Genomic DNA, 24,104 nt, shown 5'->3' with positions numbered 1-24,104 from the left:
TACCACTGGCTATTGATGAAAATGGATGGATGATGTTTTTTTTCTCTTTTTTCTTCTTCTATTTTGCTCTTTAATTTACATTTCCTGTCAATTATTAATTTCGTGTCAGACTGTTGATTAAACAATTATTTATTATTTGAATAAAGATTATTATTAAGTTCTGCATTACTCTTGATTATTATTTTTTTTGGTCTTATGTCAAATTTTCGCTGACACTATCAGAATAGAAACAAATTGTGCCAATTGTTAGCTTGGGGTGAACAATCATAGCTTCAGTCCAAAAAGGGATCGAAAGCTGTGAAAGTAACTTCCAGATCAGTCCAATCATAACACAGAGATTTCAACCAATCAACGTGAGTTTTATTACCCCGAAAGGCCAATCAGTGTCGTGTTTGCAAACATTGCGGCTAGCACAAATACACTAACATTTGAAGTTTCAAAGTATTCTGTCGTGTAATCGTAGATTTTCACAGAGAACATATCGCAATGGCTCGTACAAAGCAGACCGCCCGTAAATCCACTGGAGGAAAAGCTCCAAGAAAACAACTTGCCACCAAGGCCGCCCGTAAGAGCGCACCTGCCACTGGTGGAGTAAAGAAGCCACATAGATACAGGCCAGGAACAGTCGCTCTTCGTGAGATCAGAAGATACCAGAAAAGTACTGAACTCCTCATCAGGAAACTCCCCTTCCAGAGATTAGTTCGTGAAATTGCTCAAGACTTCAAGACTGATCTACGTTTCCAGAGCTCTGCCGTTATGGCCCTCCAGGAAGCCAGTGAAGCTTACCTCGTTGGTCTTTTCGAGGACACCAACTTGTGTGCAATCCACGCCAAGAGAGTCACCATCATGCCCAAAGACATCCAGTTGGCTCGCAGAATCCGTGGAGAACGTGCTTAAACTGACCTTTACTCTATACAATAACGGCCCTTTTAAGGGCCACCAATATTTTCCAAAAAGAGTCTGAATATGTTGTACATCAAAATCAAATATAGCTGAAACCCCCTCTCCACATCTTTCTTTATTCTTCTTTCTCTCCACATCTCTCTTTATTCTTCTTTCTTATTATCTTTTTTTTTTGCACTCACTTAAGATTAGACAAGTCGGGTTACTGTATTGATAGAAGAAAAATATAGAGAAACTTATTTCATAACATGCAAAGAAGAGAAATAAAAGGATAAATAGAGATAGAGAGACATACATATTTTTTATTTATCTAATTCTTCCAAATCCTTCGGAAAAAACAAGAATGTTATACATTTTCTGGTATACCCTCCTGAAAAAATTAACATACATGTATACATTTAAATAAAAAAAAGGTAAGAAAAAACATACTCCAAGAACAATACAATCCATCTTCTAATTACAGAATTATTAAAATGTATTTCTTTCTAATTTCTGTGGTTATATTTTTCTCTAAATTGCATTTTTCTCGGTCTTATTTTCTCACTTATTTTTTAGATGCTTTTTTTATGTATTTTTTACTCATATTGTGTATTCTACTGTGACAACATGAGAAGAATCAATTATTTTATATTTCTGAAATATATTTTCGGTACGGGTCCAAGTAGTCCACCTTAAATTCTCATTGAAAACTTTGTCTCCATCAATTGTGTGTTACAGAAAGAAGTTTTTCTTGAATACCTTTATTTTGTGCTTAAAATGCATCTATTTTGGGTGCTCTATGTGCCTTATAAATGATGTGAACATGTGTGCGGATGAATCTTTTTTTCCCATTGGTGGAGAAAAATAGACAAGGCGCAATAATTCATTCATTCAATGATGTACCAATTGTGGTATTTAAAAAGTGAGGCTGCACTGTGTACATTTCAAAAACCTATGACTACATGTATAAAGTAGCTGCTAAATTTAGAAAGATTCCTAATTAGTTGTTAAAAGATGAGCATTGATTGTATACATGTAATAATAACATGTTTGAAATGTGAATTTCCCGGGACATCTTTATTGAAACTGGTAAAGGTGATTTTGAGAAAAATTATCATGCACACCTGTTTTTATTTACAAATCTATCTGTCCATGCTTAAATAACTGACTGGTATGCTGTAGTTTAGTTTTTACTCTTTTACTCTCTTAAGTCTGCAGAGTGGACTATCTCTGAAACTGTATCTTTTGAACAAGAAAAATACTGTATAAAAAGATTTTCTTTAAACTAATTGTTTTTATATTGCAATTGCACATTGTTAACTCCTGCTTATGTATGCAGTGTGATATGTTCTTGTATTTTAAGTAAAAGGAAATAAATCTCTTTCACATTGGAAAATATAAGAAGTATTAATTGATGATGGAGATCATTAGTTATTTGGTCCATCTCTTATAATCTTTGTATTTTTATTTGTATACAGTTTGAAATATTTTATTTTCATATATTTTCAGAGCTTCAGTCAAAAAGTGGATTGAAAGTGTACAGAATTCCTACAGAGTTACCTCCCGGATTTAGACGAAAACAACCAATCAGGTCCAACCTATCAAAAATTCAGTGGTATTTCTTTTAGGGCCGCGTTCATCAGATATATAGCATAATTTGGATATAGTTGTCATTCGTTTTATCGAACTTCAAAAAGCAAACAACATGTCAGGAAGAGGTAAAGGAGGAAAAGGTCTAGGTAAAGGAGGCGCCAAACGTCACAGGAAGGTGTTGCGTGATAATATCCAAGGTATCACCAAACCAGCAATCCGTCGTTTAGCAAGACGAGGTGGTGTCAAACGTATCTCTGGTCTTATCTACGAAGAAACACGTGGTGTCTTGAAAGTCTTTTTGGAAAATGTCATCCGTGATGCTGTCACATACACTGAGCACGCAAAGAGGAAGACTGTCACCGCCATGGATGTTGTCTACGCCCTGAAACGTCAAGGCCGTACCCTTTACGGATTCGGAGGTTAAACAGCCAGCTGAAAAATACAAATACAACGGCCCTTTTCAGGGCCACCAACATATTTCAAAAAGAATCTGCCTTTGTTGTACTTAAAATGAAAACCATAGCTTTCTCCTGTCCAACTTTCTTTACTTTCCTTTTTCTTTTATTCGTTTATTTTTTTTAATTTCTTTTCACTTTTTTTATTTAAGCCTATTAAAAAAAGACCAGCAAGACTTTGGATACAATATGATTCCTGATTTTTTTAATGTAAATAAAATTATTCTTTATTTCATATATATTCTTTTATGTAAAAGATATATTGCTGAATTTTTCTCCATTGTCAAACTCTAGTTATATTGTTTTTATATCCTAAAACAATCCCCCTCCCCCTTTTTTCTCTCTGTCGACGTATGTGTGAATTTAATCTGTTCGTGATATTTTTTTATATAATGTTTCAATACATATTCAAGTATAGTTCGATTCTAGACCCCCTCCCCCCCCCAAAAAAAAGAGGGAAGAAATGTATAACCCGTGAAAAGGTTAAATTCTGGTGTATGTATATTTTTTCAAATCGGCTAATAAAATGAAGAATAAAGAAGAGAAAAAAAGAAAGAAAGAAAGAAAGAAAGAAAGACAAAAAGACAGAATTCAGATATAAACAAATTTGTCATTTTGGGGTGGGACACAGCTTCATTTAGAAGTTTGTTATGTACAACAATAATAAGACTCTTTTTGAAAAATATTGGTGGCCCTGAAAAGGGCCGTTTGTGAAGTTAAACTTCTCGTTGTTTACTTGCTGCTGGTGTACTTTGTGACGGCTTTGGTACCTTCACTGACAGCGTGCTTGGCCAATTCACCGGGTAAGAGCAGACGAACTGCAGTCTGGATCTCCCGAGATGTGATGGTAGATCTCTTGTTGTAGTGAGCGAGACGGGAAGCTTCTGCAGCGATTCTCTCAAAGATATCGTTGACAAAACTGTTCATGATAGACATAGCCTTTGAGGATACTCCAGTGTCTGGGTGAACCTGTCTCAAGACTTTGTAGATGTAGATGGCATAGGATTCTCTCCTCTTCCTCCTCCTTTTCTTGTCACCGCCGGGTCTGGCAGTCTTTGCCTTTGTTACGGCCTTTTTGGCTCCTTTGGTTCCAACTTTTGGTGGCATTTTGAAAGATGTATACTCTCTGAAATGTAATCAGTGAATGATGGCCGTTAATAAAAATTTCTATTTATACTCGGCTAAACGGATTGAAAGTTTTTACTTAACGCGAACTTCGGAGAGAGCACCCTTCTAACATTCAACCCTAACTACCTGGAAGAAGCGATGATTTGATTGGTTTAGAACTGAAACATCTTTCAATCCGTTTTGCGGGTATAAATAGTAAAATACCACCTAACTGGATAATCATTGTTTATACTTGTTCAAGTCAAACAACGTATTAAATCAAAATGTCAGGACGAGGAAAAGGAGGAAAAGCAAAAGCAAAGGCAAAGTCTAGGTCATCCCGTGCCGGACTTCAGTTCCCAGTAGGTCGTATCCACAGACTTTTGAGGAAAGGAAACTACGCCGAGAGAGTTGGTGCCGGAGCACCAGTCTACCTTGCCGCTGTCTTGGAATACTTAGCAGCTGAGGTTTTGGAGTTGGCAGGAAATGCTGCCCGTGACAACAAGAAGAGCAGAATCATCCCCCGTCATCTCCAGTTGGCCATCAGAAACGACGAAGAATTGAACAAACTTCTCTCTGGTGTAACCATTGCACAAGGTGGTGTTTTACCAAACATCCAGGCTGTACTTCTGCCAAAGAAGACACAGAAAGCTGCCAAGTAAAGTCAACACTACAGAAACTTCACTTACAACGGCCCTTTTCAGGGCCACCAACATTTTTCAAAAAGAATCTGACTTTGTTGTACAATTTAGTTGAATGCAGAAAGCAATCTCAAACATAGCTCACTCCCTCCATTTCTCTTGTCTTTATCTCTTTATTTTTCCTTTTCTTTATAAACAGCATACAGATGTCTACTTTCTAATTATATATATAACAATATTTGATGTGGAAAAAAAATGAAGAACAGTACGAGTTTCTTTTTTTCCCCTATAAAAGTCCAAGAAAATAAACGAACTATATAACGTAGATTCGATGAAAATGCGCAAGCACGAGAGGAAGAAAAACTCATAGTTGTTAGTGGTCAATGTTGCATATTTTTTTGGTGTAAATTAAGTTGCAGTCCTATATATTATACTATATAAGCACACACAATACAATCTATGACCTTATTTTTATATAATATATATTCGTTCGTTCGTTGTCTGTCTAACTGTGATCTATGTGAATTCTTTTCTTCCTCTTCTGCTGTCACATTCTCTTAGATATATAATATATATTTTGTGTTCCTATACAAAGTACTTATGCGTATGTTTATAGTTGTGTAGATTATTTTTTAGCTCAAATCCTTTGTATTTGCAAAATTCGTATATAAACAATAAAGAATACTTCAACAATGTGCAAGTTTCACAGTATGCGTGCAGTATACTATATAGAGAATATCATGGCTTTACATGATACAGAGACTAGAGAATACAGAGACTGTATAGCTAGAGAGAACACAAAGACTATAGAGAGGATAAAAAGTGTTCTCTTTGTTTTAAGACACTGAGACGAGTGACAATTGTGTACTATAGTAAGCATGTCTATACGAGAAACTAAGAAAACGGCTGCATTTCTATACCACTGGCTATTGATGAAAATGGATGGATGATGTTTTTTTTCTCTTTTTTCTTCTTCTATTTTGCTCTTTAATTTACATTTCCTGTCAATTATTAATTTCGTGTCAGACTGTTGATTAAACAATTATTTATTATTTGAATAAAGATTATTATTAAGTTCTGCATTACTCTTGATTATTATTTTTTTTGGTCTTATGTCAAATTTTCGCTGACACTATCAGAATAGAAACAAATTGTGCCAATTGTTAGCTTGGGGTGAACAATCATAGCTTCAGTCCAAAAAGGGATCGAAAGCTGTGAAAGTAACTTCCAGATCAGTCCAATCATAACACAGAGATTTCAACCAATCAACGTGAGTTTTATTACCCCGAAAGGCCAATCAGTGTCGTGTTTGCAAACATTGCGGCTAGCACAAATACACTAACATTTGAAGTTTCAAAGTATTCTGTCGTGTAATCGTAGATTTTCACAGAGAACATATCGCAATGGCTCGTACAAAGCAGACCGCCCGTAAATCCACTGGAGGAAAAGCTCCAAGAAAACAACTTGCCACCAAGGCCGCCCGTAAGAGCGCACCTGCCACTGGTGGAGTAAAGAAGCCACATAGATACAGGCCAGGAACAGTCGCTCTTCGTGAGATCAGAAGATACCAGAAAAGTACTGAACTCCTCATCAGGAAACTCCCCTTCCAGAGATTAGTTCGTGAAATTGCTCAAGACTTCAAGACTGATCTACGTTTCCAGAGCTCTGCCGTTATGGCCCTCCAGGAAGCCAGTGAAGCTTACCTCGTTGGTCTTTTCGAGGACACCAACTTGTGTGCAATCCACGCCAAGAGAGTCACCATCATGCCCAAAGACATCCAGTTGGCTCGCAGAATCCGTGGAGAACGTGCTTAAACTGACCTTTACTCTATACAATAACGGCCCTTTTAAGGGCCACCAATATTTTCCAAAAAGAGTCTGAATATGTTGTACATCAAAATCAAATATAGCTGAAACCCCCTCTCCACATCTTTCTTTATTCTTCTTTCTCTCCACATCTCTCTTTATTCTTCTTTCTTATTATCTTTTTTTTTTGCACTCACTTAAGATTAGACAAGTCGGGTTACTGTATTGATAGAAGAAAAATATAGAGAAACTTATTTCATAACATGCAAAGAAGAGAAATAAAAGGATAAATAGAGATAGAGAGACATACATATTTTTTATTTATCTAATTCTTCCAAATCCTTCGGAAAAAACAAGAATGTTATACATTTTCTGGTATACCCTCCTGAAAAAATTAACATACATGTATACATTTAAATAAAAAAAAGGTAAGAAAAAACATACTCCAAGAACAATACAATCCATCTTCTAATTACAGAATTATTAAAATGTATTTCTTTCTAATTTCTGTGGTTATATTTTTCTCTAAATTGCATTTTTCTCGGTCTTATTTTCTCACTTATTTTTTAGATGCTTTTTTTATGTATTTTTTACTCATATTGTGTATTCTACTGTGACAACATGAGAAGAATCAATTATTTTATATTTCTGAAATATATTTTCGGTACGGGTCCAAGTAGTCCACCTTAAATTCTCATTGAAAACTTTGTCTCCATCAATTGTGTGTTACAGAAAGAAGTTTTTCTTGAATACCTTTATTTTGTGCTTAAAATGCATCTATTTTGGGTGCTCTATGTGCCTTATAAATGATGTGAACATGTGTGCGGATGAATCTTTTTTTCCCATTGGTGGAGAAAAATAGACAAGGCGCAATAATTCATTCATTCAATGATGTACCAATTGTGGTATTTAAAAAGTGAGGCTGCACTGTGTACATTTCAAAAACCTATGACTACATGTATAAAGTAGCTGCTAAATTTAGAAAGATTCCTAATTAGTTGTTAAAAGATGAGCATTGATTGTATACATGTAATAATAACATGTTTGAAATGTGAATTTCCCGGGACATCTTTATTGAAACTGGTAAAGGTGATTTTGAGAAAAATTATCATGCACACCTGTTTTTATTTACAAATCTATCTGTCCATGCTTAAATAACTGACTGGTATGCTGTAGTTTAGTTTTTACTCTTTTACTCTCTTAAGTCTGCAGAGTGGACTATCTCTGAAACTGTATCTTTTGAACAAGAAAAATACTGTATAAAAAGATTTTCTTTAAACTAATTGTTTTTATATTGCAATTGCACATTGTTAACTCCTGCTTATGTATGCAGTGTGATATGTTCTTGTATTTTAAGTAAAAGGAAATAAATCTCTTTCACATTGGAAAATATAAGAAGTATTAATTGATGATGGAGATCATTAGTTATTTGGTCCATCTCTTATAATCTTTGTATTTTTATTTGTATACAGTTTGAAATATTTTATTTTCATATATTTTCAGAGCTTCAGTCAAAAAGTGGATTGAAAGTGTACAGAATTCCTACAGAGTTACCTCCCGGATTTAGACGAAAACAACCAATCAGGTCCAACCTATCAAAAATTCAGTGGTATTTCTTTTAGGGCCGCGTTCATCAGATATATAGCATAATTTGGATATAGTTGTCATTCGTTTTATCGAACTTCAAAAAGCAAACAACATGTCAGGAAGAGGTAAAGGAGGAAAAGGTCTAGGTAAAGGAGGCGCCAAACGTCACAGGAAGGTGTTGCGTGATAATATCCAAGGTATCACCAAACCAGCAATCCGTCGTTTAGCAAGACGAGGTGGTGTCAAACGTATCTCTGGTCTTATCTACGAAGAAACACGTGGTGTCTTGAAAGTCTTTTTGGAAAATGTCATCCGTGATGCTGTCACATACACTGAGCACGCAAAGAGGAAGACTGTCACCGCCATGGATGTTGTCTACGCCCTGAAACGTCAAGGCCGTACCCTTTACGGATTCGGAGGTTAAACAGCCAGCTGAAAAATACAAATACAACGGCCCTTTTCAGGGCCACCAACATATTTCAAAAAGAATCTGCCTTTGTTGTACTTAAAATGAAAACCATAGCTTTCTCCTGTCCAACTTTCTTTACTTTCCTTTTTCTTTTATTCGTTTATTTTTTTTAATTTCTTTTCACTTTTTTTATTTAAGCCTATTAAAAAAAGACCAGCAAGACTTTGGATACAATATGATTCCTGATTTTTTTAATGTAAATAAAATTATTCTTTATTTCATATATATTCTTTTATGTAAAAGATATATTGCTGAATTTTTCTCCATTGTCAAACTCTAGTTATATTGTTTTTATATCCTAAAACAATCCCCCTCCCCCTTTTTTCTCTCTGTCGACGTATGTGTGAATTTAATCTGTTCGTGATATTTTTTTATATAATGTTTCAATACATATTCAAGTATAGTTCGATTCTAGACCCCCTCCCCCCCCCAAAAAAAAGAGGGAAGAAATGTATAACCCGTGAAAAGGTTAAATTCTGGTGTATGTATATTTTTTCAAATCGGCTAATAAAATGAAGAATAAAGAAGAGAAAAAAAGAAAGAAAGAAAGAAAGAAAGAAAGACAAAAAGACAGAATTCAGATATAAACAAATTTGTCATTTTGGGGTGGGACACAGCTTCATTTAGAAGTTTGTTATGTACAACAATAATAAGACTCTTTTTGAAAAATATTGGTGGCCCTGAAAAGGGCCGTTTGTGAAGTTAAACTTCTCGTTGTTTACTTGCTGCTGGTGTACTTTGTGACGGCTTTGGTACCTTCACTGACAGCGTGCTTGGCCAATTCACCGGGTAAGAGCAGACGAACTGCAGTCTGGATCTCCCGAGATGTGATGGTAGATCTCTTGTTGTAGTGAGCGAGACGGGAAGCTTCTGCAGCGATTCTCTCAAAGATATCGTTGACAAAACTGTTCATGATAGACATAGCCTTTGAGGATACTCCAGTGTCTGGGTGAACCTGTCTCAAGACTTTGTAGATGTAGATGGCATAGGATTCTCTCCTCTTCCTCCTCCTTTTCTTGTCACCGCCGGGTCTGGCAGTCTTTGCCTTTGTTACGGCCTTTTTGGCTCCTTTGGTTCCAACTTTTGGTGGCATTTTGAAAGATGTATACTCTCTGAAATGTAATCAGTGAATGATGGCCGTTAATAAAAATTTCTATTTATACTCGGCTAAACGGATTGAAAGTTTTTACTTAACGCGAACTTCGGAGAGAGCACCCTTCTAACATTCAACCCTAACTACCTGGAAGAAGCGATGATTTGATTGGTTTAGAACTGAAACATCTTTCAATCCGTTTTGCGGGTATAAATAGTAAAATACCACCTAACTGGATAATCATTGTTTATACTTGTTCAAGTCAAACAACGTATTAAATCAAAATGTCAGGACGAGGAAAAGGAGGAAAAGCAAAAGCAAAGGCAAAGTCTAGGTCATCCCGTGCCGGACTTCAGTTCCCAGTAGGTCGTATCCACAGACTTTTGAGGAAAGGAAACTACGCCGAGAGAGTTGGTGCCGGAGCACCAGTCTACCTTGCCGCTGTCTTGGAATACTTAGCAGCTGAGGTTTTGGAGTTGGCAGGAAATGCTGCCCGTGACAACAAGAAGAGCAGAATCATCCCCCGTCATCTCCAGTTGGCCATCAGAAACGACGAAGAATTGAACAAACTTCTCTCTGGTGTAACCATTGCACAAGGTGGTGTTTTACCAAACATCCAGGCTGTACTTCTGCCAAAGAAGACACAGAAAGCTGCCAAGTAAAGTCAACACTACAGAAACTTCACTTACAACGGCCCTTTTCAGGGCCACCAACATTTTTCAAAAAGAATCTGACTTTGTTGTACAATTTAGTTGAATGCAGAAAGCAATCTCAAACATAGCTCACTCCCTCCATTTCTCTTGTCTTTATCTCTTTATTTTTCCTTTTCTTTATAAACAGCATACAGATGTCTACTTTCTAATTATATATATAACAATATTTGATGTGGAAAAAAAATGAAGAACAGTACGAGTTTCTTTTTTTCCCCTATAAAAGTCCAAGAAAATAAACGAACTATATAACGTAGATTCGATGAAAATGCGCAAGCACGAGAGGAAGAAAAACTCATAGTTGTTAGTGGTCAATGTTGCATATTTTTTTGGTGTAAATTAAGTTGCAGTCCTATATATTATACTATATAAGCACACACAATACAATCTATGACCTTATTTTTATATAATATATATTCGTTCGTTCGTTGTCTGTCTAACTGTGATCTATGTGAATTCTTTTCTTCCTCTTCTGCTGTCACATTCTCTTAGATATATAATATATATTTTGTGTTCCTATACAAAGTACTTATGCGTATGTTTATAGTTGTGTAGATTATTTTTTAGCTCAAATCCTTTGTATTTGCAAAATTCGTATATAAACAATAAAGAATACTTCAACAATGTGCAAGTTTCACAGTATGCGTGCAGTATACTATATAGAGAATATCATGGCTTTACATGATACAGAGACTAGAGAATACAGAGACTGTATAGCTAGAGAGAACACAAAGACTATAGAGAGGATAAAAAGTGTTCTCTTTGTTTTAAGACACTGAGACGAGTGACAATTGTGTACTATAGTAAGCATGTCTATACGAGAAACTAAGAAAACGGCTGCATTTCTATACCACTGGCTATTGATGAAAATGGATGGATGATGTTTTTTTTCTCTTTTTTCTTCTTCTATTTTGCTCTTTAATTTACATTTCCTGTCAATTATTAATTTCGTGTCAGACTGTTGATTAAACAATTATTTATTATTTGAATAAAGATTATTATTAAGTTCTGCATTACTCTTGATTATTATTTTTTTTGGTCTTATGTCAAATTTTCGCTGACACTATCAGAATAGAAACAAATTGTGCCAATTGTTAGCTTGGGGTGAACAATCATAGCTTCAGTCCAAAAAGGGATCGAAAGCTGTGAAAGTAACTTCCAGATCAGTCCAATCATAACACAGAGATTTCAACCAATCAACGTGAGTTTTATTACCCCGAAAGGCCAATCAGTGTCGTGTTTGCAAACATTGCGGCTAGCATAAATACACTAACATTTGAAGTTTCAAAGTATTCTGTCGTGTAATCGTAGATTTTCACAGAGAACATATCGCAATGGCTCGTACAAAGCAGACCGCCCGTAAATCCACTGGAGGAAAAGCTCCAAGAAAACAACTTGCCACCAAGGCCGCCCGTAAGAGCGCACCTGCCACTGGTGGAGTAAAGAAGCCACATAGATACAGGCCAGGAACAGTCGCTCTTCGTGAGATCAGAAGATACCAGAAAAGTACTGAACTCCTCATCAGGAAACTCCCCTTCCAGAGATTAGTTCGTGAAATTGCTCAAGACTTCAAGACTGATCTACGTTTCCAGAGCTCTGCCGTTATGGCCCTCCAGGAAGCCAGTGAAGCTTACCTCGTTGGTCTTTTCGAGGACACCAACTTGTGTGCAATCCACGCCAAGAGAGTCACCATCATGCCCAAAGACATCCAGTTGGCTCGCAGAATCCGTGGAGAACGTGCTTAAACTGACCTTTACTCTATACAATAACGGCCCTTTTAAGGGCCACCAATATTTTCCAAAAAGAGTCTGAATATGTTGTACATCAAAATCAAATATAGCTGAAACCCCCTCTCCACATCTTTCTTTATTCTTCTTTCTCTCCACATCTCTCTTTATTCTTCTTTCTTATTATCTTTTTTTTTTGCACTCACTTAAGATTAGACAAGTCGGGTTACTGTATTGATAGAAGAAAAATATAGAGAAACTTATTTCATAACATGCAAAGAAGAGAAATAAAAGGATAAATAGAGATAGAGAGACATACATATTTTTTATTTATCTAATTCTTCCAAATCCTTCGGAAAAAACAAGAATGTTATACATTTTCTGGTATACCCTCCTGAAAAAATTAACATACATGTATACATTTAAATAAAAAAAAGGTAAGAAAAAACATACTCCAAGAACAATACAATCCATCTTCTAATTACAGAATTATTAAAATGTATTTCTTTCTAATTTCTGTGGTTATATTTTTCTCTAAATTGCATTTTTCTCGGTCTTATTTTCTCACTTATTTTTTAGATGCTTTTTTTATGTATTTTTTACTCATATTGTGTATTCTACTGTGACAACATGAGAAGAATCAATTATTTTATATTTCTGAAATATATTTTCGGTACGGGTCCAAGTAGTCCACCTTAAATTCTCATTGAAAACTTTGTCTCCATCAATTGTGTGTTACAGAAAGAAGTTTTTCTTGAATACCTTTATTTTGTGCTTAAAATGCATCTATTTTGGGTGCTCTATGTGCCTTATAAATGATGTGAACATGTGTGCGGATGAATCTTTTTTTCCCATTGGTGGAGAAAAATAGACAAGGCGCAATAATTCATTCATTCAATGATGTACCAATTGTGGTATTTAAAAAGTGAGGCTGCACTGTGTACATTTCAAAAACCTATGACTACATGTATAAAGTAGCTGCTAAATTTAGAAAGATTCCTAATTAGTTGTTAAAAGATGAGCATTGATTGTATACATGTAATAATAACATGTTTGAAATGTGAATTTCCCGGGACATCTTTATTGAAACTGGTAAAGGTGATTTTGAGAAAAATTATCATGCACACCTGTTTTTATTTACAAATCTATCTGTCCATGCTTAAATAACTGACTGGTATGCTGTAGTTTAGTTTTTACTCTTTTACTCTCTTAAGTCTGCAGAGTGGACTATCTCTGAAACTGTATCTTTTGAACAAGAAAAATACTGTATAAAAAGATTTTCTTTAAACTAATTGTTTTTATATTGCAATTGCACATTGTTAACTCCTGCTTATGTATGCAGTGTGATATGTTCTTGTATTTTAAGTAAAAGGAAATAAATCTCTTTCACATTGGAAAATATAAGAAGTATTAATTGATGATGGAGATCATTAGTTATTTGGTCCATCTCTTATAATCTTTGTATTTTTATTTGTATACAGTTTGAAATATTTTATTTTCATATATTTTCAGAGCTTCAGTCAAAAAGTGGATTGAAAGTGTACAGAATTCCTACAGAGTTACCTCCCGGATTTAGACGAAAACAACCAATCAGGTCCAACCTATCAAAAATTCAGTGGTATTTCTTTTAGGGCCGCGTTCATCAGATATATAGCATAATTTGGATATAGTTGTCATTCGTTTTATCGAACTTCAAAAAGCAAACAACATGTCAGGAAGAGGTAAAGGAGGAAAAGGTCTAGGTAAAGGAGGCGCCAAACGTCACAGGAAGGTGTTGCGTGATAATATCCAAGGTATCACCAAACCAGCAATCCGTCGTTTAGCAAGACGAGGTGGTGTCAAACGTATCTCTGGTCTTATCTACGAAGAAACACGTGGTGTCTTGAAAGTCTTTTTGGAAAATGTCATCCGTGATGCTGTCACATACACTGAGCACGCAAAGAGGAAGACTGTCACCGCCATGGATGTTGTCTACGCCCTGAAACGTCAAGGCCGTACCCTTTACGGATTCGGAGGTTAAACAGCCAGCTGAAAAATACAAATACAACGGCCCTTTTCAGGGCCACCAACATATTTCAAAAAGAATCTGCCTTTGTTGTACTTAAAATGAAAACCATAGCTTTCTCCTGTCCAACTTTCTTTACTTTCCTTTTTCTTTTATTCGTTTATTTTTTTTAATTTCTTTTCACTTTTTTTATTTAAGCCTATTAAAAAAAGACCAGCAAGACTTTGGATACAATATGATTCCTGATTTTTTTAATGTAAATAAAATTATTCTTTATTTCATATATATTCTTTTATGTAAAAGATATATTGCTGAATTTTTCTCCATTGTCAAACTCTAGTTATATTGTTTTTATATCCTAAAACAATCCCCCTCCCCCTTTTTTCTCTCTGTCGACGTATGTGTGAATTTAATCTGTTCGTGATATTTTTTTATATAATGTTTCAATACATATTCAAGTATAGTTCGATTCTAGACCCCCTCCCCCCCCCAAAAAAAAGAGGGAAGAAATGTATAACCCGTGAAAAGGTTAAATTCTGGTGTATGTATATTTTTTCAAATCGGCTAATAAAATGAAGAATAAAGAAGAGAAAAAAAGAAAGAAAGAAAGAAAGAAAGAAAGACAAAAAGACAGAATTCAGATATAAACAAATTTGTCATTTTGGGGTGGGACACAGCTTCATTTAGAAGTTTGTTATGTACAACAATAATAAGACTCTTTTTGAAAAATATTGGTGGCCCTGAAAAGGGCCGTTTGTGAAGTTAAACTTCTCGTTGTTTACTTGCTGCTGGTGTACTTTGTGACGGCTTTGGTACCTTCACTGACAGCGTGCTTGGCCAATTCACCGGGTAAGAGCAGACGAACTGCAGTCTGGATCTCCCGAGATGTGATGGTAGATCTCTTGTTGTAGTGAGCGAGACGGGAAGCTTCTGCAGCGATTCTCTCAAAGATATCGTTGACAAAACTGTTCATGATAGACATAGCCTTTGAGGATACTCCAGTGTCTGGGTGAACCTGTCTCAAGACTTTGTAGATGTAGATGGCATAGGATTCTCTCCTCTTCCTCCTCCTTTTCTTGTCACCGCCGGGTCTGGCAGTCTTTGCCTTTGTTACGGCCTTTTTGGCTCCTTTGGTTCCAACTTTTGGTGGCATTTTGAAAGATGTATACTCTCTGAAATGTAATCAGTGAATGATGGCCGTTAATAAAAATTTCTATTTATACTCGGCTAAACGGATTGAAAGTTTTTACTTAACGCGAACTTCGGAGAGAGCACCCTTCTAACATTCAACCCTAACTACCTGGAAGAAGCGATGATTTGATTGGTTTAGAACTGAAACATCTTTCAATCCGTTTTGCGGGTATAAATAGTAAAATACCACCTAACTGGATAATCATTGTTTATACTTGTTCAAGTCAAACAACGTATTAAATCAAAATGTCAGGACGAGGAAAAGGAGGAAAAGCAAAAGCAAAGGCAAAGTCTAGGTCATCCCGTGCCGGACTTCAGTTCCCAGTAGGTCGTATCCACAGACTTTTGAGGAAAGGAAACTACGCCGAGAGAGTTGGTGCCGGAGCACCAGTCTACCTTGCCGCTGTCTTGGAATACTTAGCAGCTGAGGTTTTGGAGTTGGCAGGAAATGCTGCCCGTGACAACAAGAAGAGCAGAATCATCCCCCGTCATCTCCAGTTGGCCATCAGAAACGACGAAGAATTGAACAAACTTCTCTCTGGTGTAACCATTGCACAAGGTGGTGTTTTACCAAACATCCAGGCTGTACTTCTGCCAAAGAAGACACAGAAAGCTGCCAAGTAAAGTCAACACTACAGAAACTTCACTTACAACGGCCCTTTTCAGGGCCACCAACATTTTTCAAAAAGAATCTGACTTTGTTGTACAATTTAGTTGAATGCAGAAAGCAATCTCAAACATAGCTCACTCCCTCCATTTCTCTTGTCTTTATCTCTTTATTTTTCCTTTTCTTTATAAACAGCATACAGATGTCTACTTTCTAATTATATATATAACAATATTTGATGTGGAAAAAAAATGAAGAACAGTACGAGTTTCTTTTTTTCCCCTATAAAAGTCCAAGAAAATAAACGAACTATATAACGTAGATTCGATGAAAATGCGCAAGCACGAGAGGAAGAAAAACTCATAGTTGTTAGTGGTCAATGTTGCATATTTTTTTGGTGTAAATTAAGTTGCAGTCCTATATATTATACTATATAAGCACACACAATACAATCTATGACCTTATTTTTATATAATATATATTCGTTCGTTCGTTGTCTGTCTAACTGTGATCTATGTGAATTCTTTTCTTCCTCTTCTGCTGTCACATTCTCTTAGATATATAATATATATTTTGTGTTCCTATACAAAGTACTTATGCGTATGTTTATAGTTGTGTAGATTATTTTTTAGCTCAAATCCTTTGTATTTGCAAAATTCGTATATAAACAATAAAGAATACTTCAACAATGTGCAAGTTTCACAGTATGCGTGCAGTATACTATATAGAGAATATCATGGCTTTACATGATACAGAGACTAGAGAATACAGAGACTGTATAGCTAGAGAGAACACAAAGACTATAGAGAGGATAAAAAGTGTTCTCTTTGTTTTAAGACACTGAGACGAGTGACAATTGTGTACTATAGTAAGCATGTCTATACGAGAAACTAAGAAAACGGCTGCATTTCTATACCACTGGCTATTGATGAAAATGGATGGATGATGTTTTTTTTCTCTTTTTTCTTCTTCTATTTTGCTCTTTAATTTACATTTCCTGTCAATTATTAATTTCGTGTCAGACTGTTGATTAAACAATTATTTATTATTTGAATAAAGATTATTATTAAGTTCTGCATTACTCTTGATTATTATTTTTTTTGGTCTTATGTCAAATTTTCGCTGACACTATCAGAATAGAAACAAATTGTGCCAATTGTTAGCTTGGGGTGAACAATCATAGCTTCAGTCCAAAAAGGGATCGAAAGCTGTGAAAGTAACTTCCAGATCAGTCCAATCATAACACAGAGATTTCAACCAATCAACGTGAGTTTTATTACCCCGAAAGGCCAATCAGTGTCGTGTTTGCAAACATTGCGGCTAGCACAAATACACTAACATTTGAAGTTTCAAAGTATTCTGTCGTGTAATCGTAGATTTTCACAGAGAACATATCGCAATGGCTCGTACAAAGCAGACCGCCCGTAAATCCACTGGAGGAAAAGCTCCAAGAAAACAACTTGCCACCAAGGCCGCCCGTAAGAGCGCACCTGCCACTGGTGGAGTAAAGAAGCCACATAGATACAGGCCAGGAACAGTCGCTCTTCGTGAGATCAGAAGATACCAGAAAAGTACTGAACTCCTCATCAGGAAACTCCCCTTCCAGAGATTAGTTCGTGAAATTGCTCAAGACTTCAAGACTGATCTACGTTTCCAGAGCTCTGCCGTTATGGCCCTCCAGGAAGCCAGTGAAGCTTACCTCGTTGGTCTTTTCGAGGACACCAACTTGTGTGCAATCCACGCCAAGAGAGTCACCATCATGCCCAAAGACATCCAGTTGGCTCGCAGAATCCGTGGAGAACGTGCTTAAACTGACCTTTACTCTATACAATAACGGCCCTTTTAAGGGCCACCAATATTTTCCAAAAAGAGTCTGAATATGTTGTACATCAAAATCAAATATAGCTGAAACCCCCTCTCCACATCTTTCTTTATTCTTCTTTCTCTCCACATCTCTCTTTATTCTTCTTTCTTATTATCTTTTTTTTTTGCACTCACTTAAGATTAGACAAGTCGGGTTACTGTATTGATAGAAGAAAAATATAGAGAAACTTATTTCATAACATGCAAAGAAGAGAAATAAAAGGATAAATAGAGATAGAGAGACATACATATTTTTTATTTATCTAATTCTTCCAAATCCTTCGGAAAAAACAAGAATGTTATACATTTTCTGGTATACCCTCCTGAAAAAATTAACATACATGTATACATTTAAATAAAAAAAAGGTAAGAAAAAACATACTCCAAGAACAATACAATCCATCTTCTAATTACAGAATTATTAAAATGTATTTCTTTCTAATTTCTGTGGTTATATTTTTCTCTAAATTGCATTTTTCTCGGTCTTATTTTCTCACTTATTTTTTAGATGCTTTTTTTATGTATTTTTTACTCATATTGTGTATTCTACTGTGACAACATGAGAAGAATCAATTATTTTATATTTCTGAAATATATTTTCGGTACGGGTCCAAGTAGTCCACCTTAAATTCTCATTGAAAACTTTGTCTCCATCAATTGTGTGTTACAGAAAGAAGTTTTTCTTGAATACCTTTATTTTGTGCTTAAAATGCATCTATTTTGGGTGCTCTATGTGCCTTATAAATGATGTGAACATGTGTGCGGATGAATCTTTTTTTCCCATTGGTGGAGAAAAATAGACAAGGCGCAATAATTCATTCATTCAATGATGTACCAATTGTGGTATTTAAAAAGTGAGGCTGCACTGTGTACATTTCAAAAACCTATGACTACATGTATAAAGTAGCTGCTAAATTTAGAAAGATTCCTAATTAGTTGTTAAAAGATGAGCATTGATTGTATACATGTAATAATAACATGTTTGAAATGTGAATTTCCCGGGACATCTTTATTGAAACTGGTAAAGGTGATTTTGAGAAAAATTATCATGCACACCTGTTTTTATTTACAAATCTATCTGTCCATGCTTAAATAACTGACTGGTATGCTGTAGTTTAGTTTTTACTCTTTTACTCTCTTAAGTCTGCAGAGTGGACTATCTCTGAAACTGTATCTTTTGAACAAGAAAAATACTGTATAAAAAGATTTTCTTTAAACTAATTGTTTTTATATTGCAATTGCACATTGTTAACTCCTGCTTATGTATGCAGTGTGATATGTTCTTGTATTTTAAGTAAAAGGAAATAAATCTCTTTCACATTGGAAAATATAAGAAGTATTAATTGATGATGGAGATCATTAGTTATTTGGTCCATCTCTTATAATCTTTGTATTTTTATTTGTATACAGTTTGAAATATTTTATTTTCATATATTTTCAGAGCTTCAGTCAAAAAGTGGATTGAAAGTGTACAGAATTCCTACAGAGTTACCTCCCGGATTTAGACGAAAACAACCAATCAGGTCCAACCTATCAAAAATTCAGTGGTATTTCTTTTAGGGCCGCGTTCATCAGATATATAGCATAATTTGGATATAGTTGTCATTCGTTTTATCGAACTTCAAAAAGCAAACAACATGTCAGGAAGAGGTAAAGGAGGAAAAGGTCTAGGTAAAGGAGGCGCCAAACGTCACAGGAAGGTGTTGCGTGATAATATCCAAGGTATCACCAAACCAGCAATCCGTCGTTTAGCAAGACGAGGTGGTGTCAAACGTATCTCTGGTCTTATCTACGAAGAAACACGTGGTGTCTTGAAAGTCTTTTTGGAAAATGTCATCCGTGATGCTGTCACATACACTGAGCACGCAAAGAGGAAGACTGTCACCGCCATGGATGTTGTCTACGCCCTGAAACGTCAAGGCCGTACCCTTTACGGATTCGGAGGTTAAACAGCCAGCTGAAAAATACAAATACAACGGCCCTTTTCAGGGCCACCAACATATTTCAAAAAGAATCTGCCTTTGTTGTACTTAAAATGAAAACCATAGCTTTCTCCTGTCCAACTTTCTTTACTTTCCTTTTTCTTTTATTCGTTTATTTTTTTTAATTTCTTTTCACTTTTTTTATTTAAGCCTATTAAAAAAAGACCAGCAAGACTTTGGATACAATATGATTCCTGATTTTTTTAATGTAAATAAAATTATTCTTTATTTCATATATATTCTTTTATGTAAAAGATATATTGCTGAATTTTTCTCCATTGTCAAACTCTAGTTATATTGTTTTTATATCCTAAAACAATCCCCCTCCCCCTTTTTTCTCTCTGTCGACGTATGTGTGAATTTAATCTGTTCGTGATATTTTTTTATATAATGTTTCAATACATATTCAAGTATAGTTCGATTCTAGACCCCCTCCCCCCCCCAAAAAAAAGAGGGAAGAAATGTATAACCCGTGAAAAGGTTAAATTCTGGTGTATGTATATTTTTTCAAATCGGCTAATAAAATGAAGAATAAAGAAGAGAAAAAAAGAAAGAAAGAAAGAAAGAAAGAAAGACAAAAAGACAGAATTCAGATATAAACAAATTTGTCATTTTGGGGTGGGACACAGCTTCATTTAGAAGTTTGTTATGTACAACAATAATAAGACTCTTTTTGAAAAATATTGGTGGCCCTGAAAAGGGCCGTTTGTGAAGTTAAACTTCTCGTTGTTTACTTGCTGCTGGTGTACTTTGTGACGGCTTTGGTACCTTCACTGACAGCGTGCTTGGCCAATTCACCGGGTAAGAGCAGACGAACTGCAGTCTGGATCTCCCGAGATGTGATGGTAGATCTCTTGTTGTAGTGAGCGAGACGGGAAGCTTCTGCAGCGATTCTCTCAAAGATATCGTTGACAAAACTGTTCATGATAGACATAGCCTTTGAGGATACTCCAGTGTCTGGGTGAACCTGTCTCAAGACTTTGTAGATGTAGATGGCATAGGATTCTCTCCTCTTCCTCCTCCTTTTCTTGTCACCGCCGGGTCTGGCAGTCTTTGCCTTTGTTACGGCCTTTTTGGCTCCTTTGGTTCCAACTTTTGGTGGCATTTTGAAAGATGTATACTCTCTGAAATGTAATCAGTGAATGATGGCCGTTAATAAAAATTTCTATTTATACTCGGCTAAACGGATTGAAAGTTTTTACTTAACGCGAACTTCGGAGAGAGCACCCTTCTAACATTCAACCCTAACTACCTGGAAGAAGCGATGATTTGATTGGTTTAGAACTGAAACATCTTTCAATCCGTTTTGCGGGTATAAATAGTAAAATACCACCTAACTGGATAATCATTGTTTATACTTGTTCAAGTCAAACAACGTATTAAATCAAAATGTCAGGACGAGGAAAAGGAGGAAAAGCAAAAGCAAAGGCAAAGTCTAGGTCATCCCGTGCCGGACTTCAGTTCCCAGTAGGTCGTATCCACAGACTTTTGAGGAAAGGAAACTACGCCGAGAGAGTTGGTGCCGGAGCACCAGTCTACCTTGCCGCTGTCTTGGAATACTTAGCAGCTGAGGTTTTGGAGTTGGCAGGAAATGCTGCCCGTGACAACAAGAAGAGCAGAATCATCCCCCGTCATCTCCAGTTGGCCATCAGAAACGACGAAGAATTGAACAAACTTCTCTCTGGTGTAACCATTGCACAAGGTGGTGTTTTACCAAACATCCAGGCTGTACTTCTGCCAAAGAAGACACAGAAAGCTGCCAAGTAAAGTCAACACTACAGAAACTTCACTTACAACGGCCCTTTTCAGGGCCACCAACATTTTTCAAAAAGAATCTGACTTTGTTGTACAATTTAGTTGAATGCAGAAAGCAATCTCAAACATAGCTCACTCCCTCCATTTCTCTTGTCTTTATCTCTTTATTTTTCCTTTTCTTTATAAACAGCATACAGATGTCTACTTTCTAATTATATATATAACAATATTTGATGTGGAAAAAAAATGAAGAACAGTACGAGTTTCTTTTTTTCCCCTATAAAAGTCCAAGAAAATAAACGAACTATATAACGTAGATTCGATGAAAATGCGCAAGCACGAGAGGAAGAAAAACTCATAGTTGTTAGTGGTCAATGTTGCATATTTTTTTGGTGTAAATTAAGTTGCAGTCCTATATATTATACTATATAAGCACACACAATACAATCTATGACCTTATTTTTATATAATATATATTCGTTCGTTCGTTGTCTGTCTAACTGTGATCTATGTGAATTCTTTTCTTCCTCTTCTGCTGTCACATTCTCTTAGATATATAATATATATTTTGTGTTCCTATACAAAGTACTTATGCGTATGTTTATAGTTGTGTAGATTATTTTTTAGCTCAAATCCTTTGTATTTGCAAAATTCGTATATAAACAATAAAGAATACTTCAACAATGTGCAAGTTTCACAGTATGCGTGCAGTATACTATATAGAGAATATCATGGCTTTACATGATACAGAGACTAGAGAATACAGAGACTGTATAGCTAGAGAGAACACAAAGACTATAGAGAGGATAAAAAGTGTTCTCTTTGTTTTAAGACACTGAGACGAGTGACAATTGTGTACTATAGTAAGCATGTCTATACGAGAAACTAAGAAAACGGCTGCATTTCTATACCACTGGCTATTGATGAAAATGGATGGATGATGTTTTTTTTCTCTTTTTTCTTCTTCTATTTTGCTCTTTAATTTACATTTCCTGTCAATTATTAATTTCGTGTCAGACTGTTGATTAAACAATTATTTATTATTTGAATAAAGATTATTATTAAGTTCTGCATTACTCTTGATTATTATTTTTTTTGGTCTTATGTCAAATTTTCGCTGACACTATCAGAATAGAAACAAATTGTGCCAATTGTTAGCTTGGGGTGAACAATCATAGCTTCAGTCCAAAAAGGGATCGAAAGCTGTGAAAGTAACTTCCAGATCAGTCCAATCATAACACAGAGATTTCAACCAATCAACGTGAGTTTTATTACCCCGAAAGGCCAATCAGTGTCGTGTTTGCAAACATTGCGGCTAGCACAAATACACTAACATTTGAAGTTTCAAAGTATTCTGTCGTGTAATCGTAGATTTTCACAGAGAACATATCGCAATGGCTCGTACAAAGCAGACCGCCCGTAAATCCACTGGAGGAAAAGCTCCAAGAAAACAACTTGCCACCAAGGCCGCCCGTAAGAGCGCACCTGCCACTGGTGGAGTAAAGAAGCCACATAGATACAGGCCAGGAACAGTCGCTCTTCGTGAGATCAGAAGATACCAGAAAAGTACTGAACTCCTCATCAGGAAACTCCCCTTCCAGAGATTAGTTCGTGAAATTGCTCAAGACTTCAAGACTGATCTACGTTTCCAGAGCTCTGCCGTTATGGCCCTCCAGGAAGCCAGTGAAGCTTACCTCGTTGGTCTTTTCGAGGACACCAACTTGTGTGCAATCCACGCCAAGAGAGTCACCATCATGCCCAAAGACATCCAGTTGGCTCGCAGAATCCGTGGAGAACGTGCTTAAACTGACCTTTACTCTATACAATAACGGCCCTTTTAAGGGCCACCAATATTTTCCAAAAAGAGTCTGAATATGTTGTACATCAAAATCAAATATAGCTGAAACCCCCTCTCCACATCTTTCTTTATTCTTCTTTCTCTCCACATCTCTCTTTATTCTTCTTTCTTATTATCTTTTTTTTTTGCACTCACTTAAGATTAGACAAGTCGGGTTACTGTATTGATAGAAGAAAAATATAGAGAAACTTATTTCATAACATGCAAAGAAGAGAAATAAAAGGATAAATAGAGATAGAGAGACATACATATTTTTTATTTATCTAATTCTTCCAAATCCTTCGGAAAAAACAAGAATGTTATACATTTTCTGGTATACCCTCCTGAAAAAATTAACATACATGTATACATTTAAATAAAAAAAAGGTAAGAAAAAACATACTCCAAGAACAATACAATCCATCTTCTAATTACAGAATTATTAAAATGTATTTCTTTCTAATTTCTGTGGTTATATTTTTCTCTAAATTGCATTTTTCTCGGTCTTATTTTCTCACTTATTTTTTAGATGCTTTTTTTATGTATTTTTTACTCATATTGTGTATTCTACTGTGACAACATGAGAAGAATCAATTATTTTATATTTCTGAAATATATTTTCGGTACGGGTCCAAGTAGTCCACCTTAAATTCTCATTGAAAACTTTGTCTCCATCAATTGTGTGTTACAGAAAGAAGTTTTTCTTGAATACCTTTATTTTGTGCTTAAAATGCATCTATTTTGGGTGCTCTATGTGCCTTATAAATGATGTGAACATGTGTGCGGATGAATCTT

General features: G+C 35.7%; 17 protein-coding genes across 17 annotated transcripts; 13 read left to right on the top strand and 4 right to left on the bottom strand.

Moving 5' to 3' along the window:
- The first annotated feature begins 486 nt into the window (after positions 1-486).
- On the top strand, positions 487-1,068 carry LOC134685457 (histone H3). The gene has a single exon (XM_063545214.1). It carries the CDS (start codon positions 487-489, stop codon positions 895-897), a length of 411 nt encoding a protein of 136 aa, XP_063401284.1. The 3' UTR covers positions 898-1,068.
- A 1,316-nt stretch (positions 1,069-2,384) lies between these two features.
- Positions 2,385-2,948, top strand: LOC134685469 (histone H4). The gene has a single exon (XM_063545226.1). The coding sequence runs from the start codon at positions 2,588-2,590 to the stop codon at positions 2,897-2,899; it is 312 nt and encodes a 103-aa protein (XP_063401296.1). The 5' UTR covers positions 2,385-2,587; the 3' UTR covers positions 2,900-2,948.
- A 667-nt stretch (positions 2,949-3,615) lies between these two features.
- LOC134685467 (histone H2B-like) lies at positions 3,616-4,053 on the bottom strand. Its single transcript, XM_063545224.1, has one exon. The coding sequence runs from the start codon at positions 4,035-4,037 to the stop codon at positions 3,663-3,665; it is 375 nt and encodes a 124-aa protein (XP_063401294.1). The 5' UTR covers positions 4,038-4,053; the 3' UTR covers positions 3,616-3,662.
- Positions 4,054-4,259: 206 nt separating this feature from the next.
- Positions 4,260-4,878, top strand: LOC134685462 (histone H2A). The gene has a single exon (XM_063545220.1). The coding sequence runs from the start codon at positions 4,322-4,324 to the stop codon at positions 4,697-4,699; it is 378 nt and encodes a 125-aa protein (XP_063401290.1). The 5' UTR covers positions 4,260-4,321; the 3' UTR covers positions 4,700-4,878.
- A 1,203-nt stretch (positions 4,879-6,081) lies between these two features.
- On the top strand, positions 6,082-6,663 carry LOC134685458 (histone H3). Its single transcript, XM_063545215.1, has one exon. It carries the CDS (start codon positions 6,082-6,084, stop codon positions 6,490-6,492), a length of 411 nt encoding a protein of 136 aa, XP_063401285.1. The 3' UTR covers positions 6,493-6,663.
- A 1,316-nt stretch (positions 6,664-7,979) lies between these two features.
- LOC134685470 (histone H4) lies at positions 7,980-8,543 on the top strand. The gene has a single exon (XM_063545228.1). The coding sequence runs from the start codon at positions 8,183-8,185 to the stop codon at positions 8,492-8,494; it is 312 nt and encodes a 103-aa protein (XP_063401298.1). The 5' UTR covers positions 7,980-8,182; the 3' UTR covers positions 8,495-8,543.
- A 667-nt stretch (positions 8,544-9,210) lies between these two features.
- Positions 9,211-9,648, bottom strand: LOC134685465 (histone H2B-like). Its single transcript, XM_063545223.1, has one exon. The coding sequence runs from the start codon at positions 9,630-9,632 to the stop codon at positions 9,258-9,260; it is 375 nt and encodes a 124-aa protein (XP_063401293.1). The 5' UTR covers positions 9,633-9,648; the 3' UTR covers positions 9,211-9,257.
- A 206-nt stretch (positions 9,649-9,854) lies between these two features.
- Positions 9,855-10,473, top strand: LOC134685463 (histone H2A). Its single transcript, XM_063545221.1, has one exon. The coding sequence runs from the start codon at positions 9,917-9,919 to the stop codon at positions 10,292-10,294; it is 378 nt and encodes a 125-aa protein (XP_063401291.1). The 5' UTR covers positions 9,855-9,916; the 3' UTR covers positions 10,295-10,473.
- A 1,203-nt stretch (positions 10,474-11,676) lies between these two features.
- LOC134685456 (histone H3) lies at positions 11,677-12,258 on the top strand. The gene has a single exon (XM_063545213.1). The coding sequence runs from the start codon at positions 11,677-11,679 to the stop codon at positions 12,085-12,087; it is 411 nt and encodes a 136-aa protein (XP_063401283.1). The 3' UTR covers positions 12,088-12,258.
- Positions 12,259-13,574: 1,316 nt separating this feature from the next.
- Positions 13,575-14,138, top strand: LOC134685455 (histone H4). Its single transcript, XM_063545212.1, has one exon. It carries the CDS (start codon positions 13,778-13,780, stop codon positions 14,087-14,089), a length of 312 nt encoding a protein of 103 aa, XP_063401282.1. The 5' UTR covers positions 13,575-13,777; the 3' UTR covers positions 14,090-14,138.
- Positions 14,139-14,805: 667 nt separating this feature from the next.
- Positions 14,806-15,243, bottom strand: LOC134685452 (histone H2B-like). The gene has a single exon (XM_063545208.1). The coding sequence runs from the start codon at positions 15,225-15,227 to the stop codon at positions 14,853-14,855; it is 375 nt and encodes a 124-aa protein (XP_063401278.1). The 5' UTR covers positions 15,228-15,243; the 3' UTR covers positions 14,806-14,852.
- A 206-nt stretch (positions 15,244-15,449) lies between these two features.
- Positions 15,450-16,068, top strand: LOC134685448 (histone H2A). The gene has a single exon (XM_063545205.1). It carries the CDS (start codon positions 15,512-15,514, stop codon positions 15,887-15,889), a length of 378 nt encoding a protein of 125 aa, XP_063401275.1. The 5' UTR covers positions 15,450-15,511; the 3' UTR covers positions 15,890-16,068.
- Positions 16,069-17,271: 1,203 nt separating this feature from the next.
- On the top strand, positions 17,272-17,853 carry LOC134685444 (histone H3). The gene has a single exon (XM_063545199.1). The coding sequence runs from the start codon at positions 17,272-17,274 to the stop codon at positions 17,680-17,682; it is 411 nt and encodes a 136-aa protein (XP_063401269.1). The 3' UTR covers positions 17,683-17,853.
- A 1,316-nt stretch (positions 17,854-19,169) lies between these two features.
- On the top strand, positions 19,170-19,733 carry LOC134685454 (histone H4). Its single transcript, XM_063545211.1, has one exon. It carries the CDS (start codon positions 19,373-19,375, stop codon positions 19,682-19,684), a length of 312 nt encoding a protein of 103 aa, XP_063401281.1. The 5' UTR covers positions 19,170-19,372; the 3' UTR covers positions 19,685-19,733.
- A 667-nt stretch (positions 19,734-20,400) lies between these two features.
- Positions 20,401-20,838, bottom strand: LOC134685451 (histone H2B-like). The gene has a single exon (XM_063545207.1). The coding sequence runs from the start codon at positions 20,820-20,822 to the stop codon at positions 20,448-20,450; it is 375 nt and encodes a 124-aa protein (XP_063401277.1). The 5' UTR covers positions 20,823-20,838; the 3' UTR covers positions 20,401-20,447.
- A 206-nt stretch (positions 20,839-21,044) lies between these two features.
- LOC134685447 (histone H2A) lies at positions 21,045-21,663 on the top strand. The gene has a single exon (XM_063545202.1). The coding sequence runs from the start codon at positions 21,107-21,109 to the stop codon at positions 21,482-21,484; it is 378 nt and encodes a 125-aa protein (XP_063401272.1). The 5' UTR covers positions 21,045-21,106; the 3' UTR covers positions 21,485-21,663.
- Positions 21,664-22,866: 1,203 nt separating this feature from the next.
- LOC134685443 (histone H3) lies at positions 22,867-23,448 on the top strand. The gene has a single exon (XM_063545198.1). It carries the CDS (start codon positions 22,867-22,869, stop codon positions 23,275-23,277), a length of 411 nt encoding a protein of 136 aa, XP_063401268.1. The 3' UTR covers positions 23,278-23,448.
- Positions 23,449-24,104: the final 656 nt, after the last annotated feature.

The sequence above is a fragment of the Mytilus trossulus genome, chromosome 9 (genome assembly GCF_036588685.1).
Source record: "Mytilus trossulus isolate FHL-02 chromosome 9, PNRI_Mtr1.1.1.hap1, whole genome shotgun sequence".
NCBI classification, from domain to species: Eukaryota; Metazoa; Mollusca; class Bivalvia; order Mytilida; family Mytilidae; genus Mytilus; species Mytilus trossulus.
This window is presented reverse-complemented; position numbering and strand designations above follow the sequence as displayed.